This window comes from Pan paniscus, chromosome 15 (genome assembly GCF_029289425.2).
Source record: "Pan paniscus chromosome 15, NHGRI_mPanPan1-v2.0_pri, whole genome shotgun sequence".
Taxonomy (NCBI): Eukaryota; Metazoa; Chordata; class Mammalia; order Primates; family Hominidae; genus Pan; species Pan paniscus.
The window spans coordinates 56,016,928-56,030,637 of NC_073264.2; the positions used below are offsets into that span (position 1 = coordinate 56,016,928).

A 13,710-nucleotide genomic window follows, 5' to 3' on the forward strand; every position below is an offset into this window, starting at 1 on the left:
TTCAAAGGACAGCCAGTTCCTGGGAGAGATGATAGCGTCTCCTCCAGCCCTCCCTCCTAGCCCATGAGCTACAGTCCAGTAGGGAATAGTACTAGGAAACCTATACAACCCTGACACCGCCCTGGTCACAGATGACCACAGATGCTCCCATGGAAGGTACACACTGGAAAGTAGGGAAAAGGTGCACAAGGAGACAGTCATGGAGAGATGCTGCAACGTAGGGAAAACTGAACAAATTCCCCAGAATGCCAGGAATTTGGATCAATCCACACAAGAGGAACTGGGAGGAAAAATGGATTTTGAAGAATGTAAAATACCAACTTATTTTAAATTTTACAACACTTAAGTCAACATTACTAACCAGGAGTTAATATATAGAATACAGATATATAAAAGATATAAAGTCCTGTATCCTGTTTACAAGCACAGAAAAGTGACCTTCAGAGAAGTATGTTCTTATCCAAAAACAATATATAGTGGCCACTTGACTCATGCTCTCTAAAGAAATAAAAGGGATTGTGCAGAAGTGTTTATGGACCTAAAGATGTGGGTTCCCACTCACTCCTATCTCCCACCAGTATCCTTCCTTCTCCCTGCCATCCAGGTTGGTCCAAGACCCCACCACATTTCAGGTTCATTCCTTTAAGTTCAGCATCATCCTTGTTCTCACTACTCTGTCTTCTCTTTAATTATATATCTCTTTAAAAAAAAAAGAAATATGAAATCCTTAAACAGATCCCCTAGATACAGGCTTTCAAACTTTTGACTACAACCTACAGTAAGAAATGCATTTTACATCTGGAGCCAGTGCACACACACACAATTATACCTATAAAACCTATATAGAAGTTTCTCGGCCGGGAGCGGTGGCTCACGCCTGTAATCCCAGCACTTTGGGAGGCCGAGGCGGGCGGATCACAAAGTCAGGAGATCAAGACCATCCTGGCTAACACGGTGAAACCCCATCTCTACTAAAAAAATACAAAAAAAAAAAAAAAAAAAAAAATTAGCCGGGTGTGGTAGCGGGCGCCTGTAGTCCCAGCTACTCAGGAGGCTGAGGCAGGAGAATGGCGTGAACCGGCAGACCGAGCTTGCAGTGAGCCCAGATCGCGCCACTGCACTCCAGCCTGGGCTACAGAGTGAGACTTCATCTCAAAAAAAAAAAAAAAAAAGAAGAAGTTTCTCAAAACACTTGTCCTTACTATATGTGATAGACTGATCTTATCCATTCTACTCCACTTTTTTTTTTTTTTTTGAGATGGAGTCTTGCTCTGTCGCCAGGCTGGAAAGCAGTGGCACAATCTCGGCTCACTGCAACCTCCGCCTCCCGGGTTCAAGTGATTCTCCTGCCTCAGCCTCCCAAGTAGCTGGGACTACAGGCACGCACCACCATGCCCAGCTAATTTTTGTATTTTTAGTAGAGACGGGGTTCTTGATCTCTTGACCTCGTTATTTGCCCACCTCAGCCTCCCAAAGTGCTGGGATTACAGACTTGAGCCCCCGTGCCCAACCTCTACTCCACTTTTTTTTTCTGAGACTGAGTTTCGCTCTTGTTGCCCAGGCTGGAGTGCAATGGTGCAATCTTGGCTCACTGCAATCTCCGCCTCCTGAGTTCAAGCAATTCTCCTGCTTCAGCCTCCCAAGTAGCTGGGATTACAGGCATGCACCAACACACCTGGCTAATTTTTGTATTTTTAGTAGAGAAGGGGTTTCTCCATGTTAGTCAGGTTGGTCTCGAACTCCCAACCTCAGGTGATCCACCCGCCTCGGCCTCCCAAAGTGCTGGGATTACAGGCGTGAGCCACCGCGCCCGGCTACTCCACTTTTTTTTTTAATGCTGTTGACCCAATTCACAGTTTGAAATATACAGATAGGGTACACTGATTCAGTTCTCTGTGTAGCAGTATAAGGAAGTGGCTAAGAATTCTGCAGTCAGACTCTCTGGATTCAAATACCAGCTCTACTACTTGTGTCAACCTCTCTGCCTCAGTTGCCTTGTCATGGGGATAAGAGAAATGTTTACTTGAAAACTGGAAGATGAACCAAGACCATCCACGTAAAGCTTTTAACCCATTAAAAAGTACGGTCATGCATTGCTTAACAATGGGGATACATTCTGAGAAACACCTGAGAAATGCAGTTTCATATCGCAAACATTGAAGGAAGAGAGTGCTAACACAAACCTAGATGAGATAGCCTATTACACACCTAGGCTACACGGTAGAGCCTATTATTCCTAGGCTACAAACCTGTATGGCATGTTACTGTAATGAATGCTGCAGGCAACTGTAACACAATGGTATTTGTGTATTTAAAGATATGTAGGCCAGGTGGGATAGCTCATGCCTCTAATCCCAGCACTTTGGGAGACCAAGAGGAGAGGATCACTTGAGCCCAGGAGTTCGAGACCAGCCTGGGCAAAACAGTGAGACCCTGCCTCTATATTTAAAATGCAAATAATAATAATTTTAGAAAGACATCTAAACATAGAAAAGGTACAGTAAAAATATAGTAGAAAAGACTTAAGATGGTATGTCTGTGTAGGGCACTTACCATGAAAGGAGCTTGCAGGACTGGAAGTTGCTCTGGGTGAGTCAGTGAATGCATGGTAAGTGAATGTGAAGGCCTAGGACATTACTGTACACTACTGTAAACTTTATAAACACTGTACACTTGGGCTACACTAAACATATTTTTTCTTCAATAATTTCAGTTTAATGTATTTAAAACTTTGACTCTTTTGTAATAACACAGCTTAAAACAAAAACACATTGTACAGCTGTGCAAAAATATTTTATATCCTTGTTCTATACCTTTTTCTATTTTTAATTTTAATTTTTATTTTTATTTATTTATTTATTTTTGAGACGGAGTCTCACTCTGTCAACCGGGCTGCAGTGCAGTGGTGCAATCTCGGCTCACTGCAACCTCCACCTTCTGGGTTCAAGTGATTCTCCTGCCTCAGCCTTCCAAGTAGCTGTGACTACAGGTATGAGCCACCACATCTGGCTAATTTTTATATATTTAGTAGAGATGGGTTTTCAACATGTTGGCCAGGCTGGTCTCTTTCTAACTCCTGACCTCAAGTAATCCGCCCACCTTGGCCTCCCAAAGTGCTGGGATTACAGGTGTGAGCCACCATGCCTGGCCCAATTTTCTTAATTTTTAAATTTTGTTAAAAACTAAGACATGGGGGAGACGAGAGGAAAAAACTAAGACACAAACAAACACATTACTCTAGGCCTACACAGGTCAGGATCACCAAGACATCACTAGACAATGTGAATTTTTCAGCTCCATTGTAATCTTATAAACCACCTTCATACATGTCGTCCATCATTGAAGGAAACATCATAATGTAATGCATGATTATATTCAATTAATGGCTTATAATAATCTTAAATGGGCTGTGTATGGTGGCTCACACCTGTAATCCTAGCACTCTGGGAAGCCAAGGCAGGCAGATCCCTTGAGCTCAGGAGTTCAAGACCAGCCTGGGCAACATGGCAAAAACCCGTCTCTATCAAAAATACAAAAATTAGCCGGGCATGGTGGCACAAGCCTGTAGTTCCAGCTATTCAGGAGGCTGAGGTGGGATCACTTGAGTCCAGCAGAATGAGACTGCAGTGAGCCGAGATTGCGCCACTGCACTCCAGCCTAGGCAGCAGAGCCAAACCCTGTCTCAAAAACATGAAAATAAAAATAATAATAATAATCTTAAATGGTCCGCTCCATGGACTTTTCTTTTCTGAAACAGGGTCTCCCCACATTGCCCAGGCTGGTCTCCCGAGCAACAACTATCCTCCTGCCTCAGCCTCCCTAGTAGCTGGGACTGCAGGCACGCCACAAAACCTGTCTTTATATTGTGGTAAAATATATATAAAATTGGTCATTTTTAGCCATCTTGAAGTTACAATCCAGTGGCATTCACAATATTGTGCAACTATCACCACTCTCTAGTTCCAGAACATTTTCATGACTCCAAAAGGAAGCTCCAAAGGAAGCTCCATACTCATTAAACAATCACTACCCATCCCCCTCTTCTCACCAGTCCCTGACAACTACTAATCTTGCAGTGTCTCTACATCCATGGACTTTTTTTTTTTTTTTTTGAAATGGAGTTTAGTTCTTGTTGCCCAGGCTGGAGTGTAATGGTGCGATCTCGGCTCACTGCAACCTCCGCCTCCAGGGTTCAAATGATTCTCCTACCTCAGCTTCCTGAGTAGCTGGGATTACAGGCACCTGACACCATGCCCGGCTAATTTTTGTATTTTTGGTAGAGAATGGGTTTTCCCATGTTGGCCAGGCTGGTCTCGAACTCCTGACCTCAGGTGATCCGCCCGCCTCGGCCTCCCAAAGTGCTGGGATTACAGGTGTGAGCCACCGCGCCCGGCCCATGGACTTTTTAAATAGTAAAACTTGACCAGAACAGTTTTTTTGTTTTTTTTGTTTTTTCTGGAGACAGAGTCTCCCTCTGTCGCCCAGGCTGGAGTGCAGTGGTGCAATCTCGGCTCACTGCAACCTCCTCCTCCTGGGTTCAAGTGATTCTCCTGCCTCAGCCTCCCGAGTAGCTGGGACTACAGGCGCCTGCCATCACACCCGGCTAATTTTTTTGTATCTTTAGTAGAGACGGGGTTTCGCCATGTTGGCCGGGCTGGTCTTGAACTCCTGACCTCAGGTGATCCGCCCACCTCGGCCTCCCAAAGTGCTGGGATTACAGGCGTGAGCACCGAGCTCGGCCAACCAGAATAGTTTTCTAATGTGGAATGATGTGTTCTTTGCAGTTATTAATCCTCTTTAAATGAATCTTCGCTCATGAGATATTTCAGCTAACCATTTCTCAAGTAACTCTGTGAGTCACTTTAGATAATTCTGTGACCTGTCTCAGGGTCAGAAATTCCTCTCTCTTTGGGTAATTAGATCCATGCTAGATTACAGAACACTGTCCTATGAGTTCTCTTTAAGGGAGGATTCCCAAAGCCTGGCCGACGCTGTGGAGTAAACCACTTTCTGCGTCTGCAAGGGGCAAAATGAGTAAGGCCTTAAGAAGACATTTCATTACATTGTGAAATATCACACACACACACACACACACACACACACACACACAAATTTAAAGCCCTAGACCTCCAAAGAGCTGATCCCACAGAAAACTGAAAGTTTCTTCTTCAGTCTTTGTATTTTGAAATCACTTCTGAGATTCCAAACTTTTGCAATTGAGGGGTAAAAAAAAAGTGAATTTGGAAACAGAACTAGAAGTCACTGCCGGTTTTAGAGTGTAGCATCATTTCCTTTTGGGGCCCCGTCTCTTTCACATTCTGATTCCCCACCCTTCCTTTGGGGTGTGGAAGACTGGGCAAAAAATAACTTTCTTTTTCCCAGGATCTATTTGGTGGAATCGCTCTACACTCCTTCAGAGAAATAACTGGGGCAGGGAGATTGCCTTTCCAGCGCACTGTTTTTCTTTCAAAAAACAGTGAACGGTAGAATGCTTCTTAGGCCAAATAAATAAATGTCACCAAGACACACGGAAGGTGTAGGCTGGAAAATAATGTCTTTGGTCCCAGCTGTAGAAGCCAGAAGCTTTATTTTTTTAAACATAGATCAATACTGCTTCTCTGGCCAACAGGCAGCAAAGTCCCCATTTTCCACTCTCCATCACCCCATCTTGCATCCTACCCACACTGATTGCATCCCCACCCTCTGGGTGAAAAGCCGACACGCCTCAGACGCTAACAGCACCGGGTCAACCCGGCTTTATTTTAGGGTGGGAGGGTGCGAGGATGAGACTGAGTCCTGGAACCCACGGAGCCCTCCGAATCCCGGAGTAGCTTTACTGCTTTTTGCGGGGTTGGGGGTGGGGGGAGGAAACAGATTTCAGCAGCAAACTTACCCAATCAACCTCACACCTCAAACTCCGGGGAAGCCCGTGCCCAAAATTGTGCCGAATTTTGTAAATGTCCTGAACTGGAGTAAACTTGAGGTGGACAAAAAAAAAAGCACAACTCTAAGACTCCGATCCCCTGGCAAATCACTGGGAATGCAGGTCCCCGAGGTTTCGGGGAAGGATCGCGCCAAGGCTTCAATCCAGATACACACCCTGACAATGGGATCTCAATAAGGAACTACCTAGGAAGCCGTCGCCGCAGCAAGTGCCCAGGTGATCCTTATCGTGGGCAAGTTTGGAACCGCAGGTGCCCCGAGAATCCCGCGCTGGGCGCTCAGGGGAGAGGGCTCCGGGCTCCCGTCCACGCCCACCCGGGGCGTTCTAGGAGGGCTGCGCGCTGGGAGCGGGAAGGGCCCCTGGAAGGCGGCTGCAGCGAGTTCCGGGGCTGAGAGGTCGCTGCCACCCAGGAAGCCCCGACTGTGCCCCACGCAGGGCCTCGGCAGGGCGGCAGGCTAGGGCGGGTTCGGAGGTGACAGCGCCCGGCTCCCTGCGCCAAAAGTGAGGCAACTCCGGAAACTTCCTGGAGCCGGCGCGCGTTTCCTGCAAGCACCGCCCCCGCCGCCCGCACGCTCTAGCAGCCCGCGGGCGCACTGACCTGAGATGGTCTCCTGGTAGCCCTTGGTGAAGAACTGCATGGCCGAGGCCGCCCTCCAGGGCGTCTTGAGCAGCCCTTGCCGCTGGGGGTTCTCGCCCAGCGAGCTCAGGATGGACGAGTAGGCGGCTGCCAGGTTAGGGAGGTTCAGCTCGTTATCCTCCTCGCTGCGGGGCCGCTCGCCCTTCCAGCCGTCCGCGGGCTGCGCGCTCTTGGCCTCGGGCCGCGGGGGCTTCTCCGCCGGCCTGCTGGGCCCGGGCCGCGGCGGATCCCGCTCGGGGAACCCATTGCTGCACCTGGCGCCCCGCGGCTTCTCCGCCGGTGCCCGCACAGGGCCCTTCTCCATGGACCCGCCGCAGCCGCTGCCGTTCGGGAAGGACCCCGGGGCGCTTCGAGGTCTGCGGCTAAACTCCGCCGGTGGCCGCGGACAATGGGCTGTGGCCGGAGTCACCTGAGGAAGGTACGCGACCTGCTTAGATCACACTCCGAGCCGGGAGCGGCCACAGGCTGGAAAGCCCGGCCGCGCCTCCTTTTTATGGCCCGGCGGCTCAGCCTGCGCCGCGGAGCGCTCCCATTGGCCGGCCCCGCCTCGCGTCACGGCCCTCGCCGCGCCCCTCGGCCTCCCGCCCCAGGGGTCCCCAGCAGGGGTCGCGGCTCCGGAGACGCCCGGAGGGGTTCGCAAGCGCAGGGAGGGAAGGAAAAGGGCGCCGGCCCCTAGGATCCGGCGGGACCCCTCCACTTATTGCGGAATGAGCCGAACCCGAAAAGAGGCAGTCGTCCAGGAGCTGGGATCTCAGTGAGAAAGACGCGGTCTGGGCGCCCAGTCGCCCCCTCTTCAGGCCAAGAGGGCGCTGCATTGAAGGGCTCCGGTCCCCTCGCCCTGTGAAAGATCAGCAAACAGGTGGCCTTGCCTGGAGAGAGACCGAGTTAAGCCACCGATTAGGAACCAACTCTTAAGCTTTCAAGGCAAGAGAATAATGTGACTTCAGACTCTTGGGTTTAGTTAAAAACCCACCTGCCACCTAGGGGCCAGGTGGCACCGCTGTCGGGGCAAGTGCCACATCAAGTGGCCCTTATGTGGGTCCCTATGTCTAGAAGGATAGGATTTATGGTTGCTAGAACTTTGATCCTGGAAAAATTGATTTGCAAACGAAGATAGGACTTTCATTTAAAATCCATTTCCGTCGGTGGCTCACGCCTGTACTCCCGGCGCTTGGGGAGACCGAGGCGGGAGGATCGCTTGAGGCCAGGAATTCGAGACCAGCCTGGAAAACATAGCAAGACCTCATCTCTATAAAACCCATTGCATTTTCTAGAAACGCAGTTGTGCAGATTTGGTGCTCAATTGTTTTACAGTTCCATGCAAAGCGTCTTTCCCCAGATGTTGGTACAAATTGTGAAATGCTATTCACCAACTGAACTCTTAACCAGTGACATCTGCTGTAACTGTTTTCTTTGAGATTAAAAAATGGACCTTTTTCCTCACTTGAGGGATTATCTCATAATGCCGAAGGTGAACTTTAAAACATGTATCAAAATAATATTTTTTTCTTTTTCTTTTTTTTTTTTTTTTGAGGCTCACTTCATCCTCCGCCTCCTGGGTTCAAACGATTCTCCTGCCTCAGCCTCCTGAGTAGCTGGTATTACAGGCACATGCCACCACATGAGGCTGATTTTTGTATTTTTAGTAGAGATGGGGTTTCACCATGTTGGCCAGGTTGGTCTTGAACTCCTGACCTCAGGTGATCCAACCGCCTCGGCCTCCCAAAGTGCTAGGATTACAGGCATGAGCCACCTCGCCCGGCCATTAATATTTTATTTGTTTCAGAGTTTTGTTTTTTTGTTTTTTTTTTCTTTTTTTGAGATGGAGTTTTGCTCTTGTTGCCCAGGCTGGAGTGCAATGGTGCGATCTTGGCTCACCGCAACCTCCGCCTGCCGGGTTCAAGCTTTTCTCCTGCCTCAGCCTCCCAAGTTACTGGGATTACAGGTGCCTGCCACCATGCCCGGCTAATTTTTTTTGTATTTTTTGTAGAGACAGGGTTTCACCATGTTGGCCAGGTTGGTCTGGAACTCCTGATCTCAGGTGATTCACCTGCCTCAGCCTCCCAAAGTGCTGGGATTATAGGCGTGAGCCACCGCGCCTGGCCTGTTTTGGAGTCTAATGTTGATTTTCTTTTTCTTTCTTTCTTTCTTTTTTTTTTGAGATGGAGTTTCGCTCTTGTAACCCAGGCTGGAGTGCAGTGGCACGATCTTGGCTCACTGCAACCTCTGCCTCCCAGGTTCAAGCGATTCTCCTGCCTCAGCCTCCCGAGTAGCTGGGATTACAGGCACCTGCCACCATGCCCGGCTAATTTTTTGTATTTTTAGGAGAGGTGGGGTTTTGCCGTGTTGGCCAGGCTGGTCTCGAACTCCTGACCTCAGGTGATCCACCTGCCTCGGCCTCCCAAAGTGCTGGGATTACAGGTGTGAGCCACCATGCCTGGCCTAATTTAGATTTTCTGACATAGAAGCAGGTATTAATAGGCTTAGGATCAAACAAACCAATAGGGAAGCCTGTGGAATTATTCTATGCTAACAATGTAGCTTGGTCATTATAATAAGTAATTAGTATTTATGATACATCTGCTCTAGGCGCAGCCCCGTTGGAAACATTCAGGAAAGAAATATGGACATTGCCTAGCCTTGTAGGCACCTTTACTCCAAAATGGAAGAAATGTTCATATCAGTGGGGTTATTTATTTATTTATTTTTAAATTTTAATCTATTTATTTAAGAGCGGGTTATGAGACTGGCTAATTTTTGTATTTTTGGTAGAGATAAGGTTTCACCATGTTGCCAAAGCTGGTCTCGAACTCCAGGGCTCAGGATTATAGGCCTGAGCCACCGTACCCGGCCCAGTGGGGTTTTTAAATAGAGAATATGAACATCCTTTGGAAAACCTCTTTGTCATTTTCCTCTTTATTAAAATTTTTAAATTTTTTATTGTAGGTTTTTATTGGGAGTGGGGCCCTGCAACATTTTTTTCCTCTAACTGTGCTGCCCACTGTCTGCTGATACCTCCTGGTCAGAATTATCTGCTGGGTCTCAAGCTATTTCAAGCATAGTTGAAGACAACATTCAAAGGATGACCTTGCATTTAACAAATGAAAACAAAGATTCTAAGTGAGGTACTTTAAAAATGGAGAGAGTAGATAGAGATGCTTTCAGTACAAACTTATTTTTAGTGGCAATCTTTTGTCTTCCTTTAAAAACATGTGTAAAGATTAACTAATATTGTATTCCACAAAGACAGTTTCTAATGAAATTTTTACCCTAAAAATTAACATTTTCTTACACATATTGCCACTGAGGCACCTGCACCTTTGTTGCAGGACAGGGCCTCTGGATACATGCTAACTTGTAAAATGGAGGCAGTGCCTTTCGGCCAAATGCCCAAAAATAATACAAGAAAACTTTGAAATCACCAACATTATATGAATAATTTAATAGTAAAATGTAGATAGTTGACAAGGATGGTTATAAGTAGCAACAGGAGAAAAAAGAGGAATAAACCAAAAGGGAAGTATGTCCCAGATAATTTATTAGCATAAAATGGTTCAACAGTAATATTATGAGCATTTACAGCCAGGAATTGTTACCGCATCCATGTTTTTCACCCAGTAAGGGATTCATTTTCAGCTTGGACCCAGTCTGGGAGTTTCTTTCTACCAAAAAGCCAAGGAATTTTTTAAAGTCTCTAATTTCTAGGACAGCAGCAGAACAAAGAGGCAGATGAGAGAGACACACCAAGTCAGAGACTGAACACTGCAGTGCTACAGAAATGTACAAAGAGTTGTTTGCCAAGTGTGATATGATGATACATGTATATGTAGGTTTTCAGCCATAGTACCTGGTTCATAACTCACAGTCTTTTGTTACAATGTTGGGGCACTGTAGGCCTCAGAAAATAGAATCAATCTCTCTCTCTCTCTCTCTCTCTCTCTCTCTCTCTCACCTTCTACTCCCCTTCCACTCACTAAAGGCAGGACTCTAATCATCTCCCGCCTTTCTGATTACGGATCATAAACCCTCATTGCAAACAGTGTCCTGCCTCATACCCTGGAGGAAGCATGGCTGCGCAGAGAGGTCAATCACACCTTGACACGGCTGTCCATGCTTCAATCATGCCTATACAACGAACATAAAAGGCCCAGACGGCAGGGCTCAGGGAGGTTTTGGACAGCTGAATATGTGGAGGTTCCTGGAGGGTGGTGTGCCCAGGGAGGGCATGGAAACTCCATACCTCTTACCCCATACCTCACCCTATGCATCTTTTCATCTGTATCTTTTGTAATATCCTTCATAATAAACTGGTAAACATAAGTATTTCCCTGAGTTCTTTGAGTCACTCTAGCAAATTAATTGAACCCAAAGAGGGGGTTGTGGAAACCCCAACTTGAAGCCAGTCAATCAAAAGTTCCAGAGGCCCAGACTTGTGAGTGGTGGAAAGGAGGGGCCAGTGTTGGGGACTGAGCCTTCAACTTGTGGGATCTACAGCTATCTCCAGGTAGGCAGAATCAGAATTGAATTGAATAAGAGGGAGGACACCTAGCTGATGTCCCCTGCTTGGTGTGTGGGAGAAAACCCCCACCCATTTGGTCACAGAGTCTTCTGTGTTGACTGTTGTTGTGGTATAACAGCAGAAGAAAGCCACAGTTTCAATTTGTCCAAACACCAAGGGTAATAGACAAACTAACATTGGGTATTTGGCAACAGTAATTGGAAAAAAGCAATTAAGTGAACTTGATGGAGGCTCTATACTTGAAATTCAAACTCTGGAGGAGATTTTGGATCAAGGTAGAAAGGTACAAAGAAAAGGTGGCCGGGCATGGTGACCCAAGCCCGTAATCCCAGCACTTTGGAAGGCCAAGGCAGGTGAATCATTTGAGGTCAGTAGTTCAAGAATAGCCTGGCCAACGTGATGGAACCCCGTCTCTAATAAAAAATACAAAAATTAGCTGGGCATGATGGTAGGCACCTGTAGTCCCAGCTACTCAGGAGGCTGAGGCAGAAGAATCATTTGAATCTGGGAGGCAGAGGTTCCAGTGAGCCAAGATCATGCCACTGCACCCCAGCCTGGATGACACAGCGAGACTCCATCTCAAAAAAAAAAAAAAAAAAAAGGCTCAAGAGCCTCATATTGAGTATAATAAGCCATCCAAAGCCTAAATGTACCCATAAAGGATACCCTAACAGACATGTGTCCCTGGTAGAGAATCTGCAATACCATCTCAGAAGAGCAGGCAGATGCTAAGAGGGATGCTAATAGAGAGTGCACCTCAGCGCTGCTGAACTCTGTCCCTGCCTCCACATTACCCCAGAAGAAGGGATGCAACACAGCTCCTCAAGCTCCAGACTGCAGCAGAGTCAGGAAAACAAAAGGGCTTCTGTTATCATGGAAAAACCTGAAGATGTCTCAACAATATCAGAGATACACAGTGTCAGGAAACAGCCTCCCAAGCATGGGCAGGGGGCAGAGAAACAGCATGGCAACCGTGCAAACATACACCAGCCAAACAAAACAAAAGAAAACCAAGGGGGAACATCATATGGCGTGCAGGAGACATAAAGGCAAATAATGCAACTAAGAAGAAAGCAAATCTCATGGAACAGAAGAAAATTCCTCACGAATGTTTGATGCCAGAGACTAACTCAGTAAAAGTATAAATTCAGGCTGGGTGCAGTGGCTCATGCCTGTAATCCCAGCACTTTGGGAGGTTGAGGCAGGAAGATCACCTGAGGTCAGGAGTTCGAGACCAGCCTGGCAAACATGGTGAAACGCTGTCTGTATTAAAAATACAAAAATTAGCCAGCGTGGTGGGCACCTGTAATCTCAGCGACTTGGGAGGCTGAGGCAGGAGAATGGCTTGAACTTGGGAGGCAGAGGTTGCAGTAAGCTGAGATCACGCCACTGCACTCCAGCCTGGGCAACAGAGCGAGACTCAGTCTAAAAAAAACAGACAAACAAACAAAAATCATGAATTTAATAAGACAAAAGCCAAAATAATAGAATTGAAAGGGGAGCTATGGATCAACAAAATAAATTGAGGACCATCATTATTATAGAATCAATTAGAAAGAACCATGTACAAAGTAGATACTGTTGAAACTGTAATTGTTGACATAAGGAAAGACGTGAGAGTGAATACAGAACAAAAGACAAACATGAAAGCTATTAGAGAAGACAAAGATGATCCAGTGTAAAGATAATTAGGGTTCCTGAGGTAAAGAACTCAATGAATGTGAGGGAATGTAATCAAATATATCACACAAGTGTATTAATCCTTACATTTATGTTTGATTGATTTTCGACAAGGATGCCAAGACAATTTAATGGGGAAAGAAGAATCTTTTCAACAAATGATACTAGGACGACTGGATATCTACATACAAAAGGAAGAAGTTGAACCTCTATCTCACAACATATACAAAAATAAACTCATCGGGTAGGTGCGGTAACAGGCACCTGTGGTCCCAGCTATGCTGGAGGCTGAGGCTGGAGAAGTCTTGAGCCCAGGAGTTTGAGGCCAGCCTGGGCAACATAGCGAGATCTTATCTCTAAAAAATAAAACAAAAGAAAATCAGAATGTAAGAGGTAAAATTATTAAACTCTTGGAAAAAAATATAGGCATAAATCTTCAAGACCTTGAGTTAGGCAATTGGATTTCTTAGAAATGAAACCAAAAGTAGCGCAACAAAAGGAAAAATGTAGAAAAAACCTAACAGCCATGTCATGCGGTGGTAAAGAAACAACCTTCAGTTTCACTGTCTGGGTTCATGGCCTGGCTCCATCAATTATCTTTGTTGTCAATGGGCAAGTTTCTTAACTTCTTTAAGCCTGGTTCCTCCTCTGTAAAATGAGTATTATATATAGAGTCTTTGTCATAGGCTTATTGTGAGAGTTTGAGAGAGCAACAGTATTAGACATATACAATTTGAAAAATAAGTATTGGCCATTATTAATGACAAAAATGTCTTTATACAAAAGCAATATTTTAATTCTAGCAAGTTCCCCTAGATTTTATTGTTGCTACAACCAGTGAAAAAAGAAAAAATTTAAAAATTTTTTAAAAGGCAGATCCCTTGGGAAAAAAAAATAATATTTGGTGCTGCTTTACTTAAGAGAGTCTAA

At 46.1% G+C, this 13,710-nt stretch overlaps 1 protein-coding gene across 4 annotated transcripts in view; it reads right to left on the bottom strand.

Moving 5' to 3' along the window:
- GCH1 (GTP cyclohydrolase 1) overlaps nucleotides 1-9,712 on the bottom strand; it is a 94,432-nt gene extending 84,720 nt beyond the window's left edge. The window contains exon 1 of one of the 4 annotated variants that reach the window (XR_010109810.1): nucleotides 6,543-9,712. Coding sequence is in view for 3 of the 4 variants with exons in the window: in XM_034937585.3 (XP_034793476.1) it covers nucleotides 6,543-6,885 (343 nt within the window). In the remaining variant the exon portion in view is untranslated. The remainder of the gene's footprint in view (nucleotides 1-6,542) is intronic. The other 3 variants (XM_034937585.3, XM_008957051.4, XM_055097607.2) reach the window with 3 other exon arrangements.
- Between the last annotated feature and the right edge of the window lie 3,998 nt (nucleotides 9,713-13,710).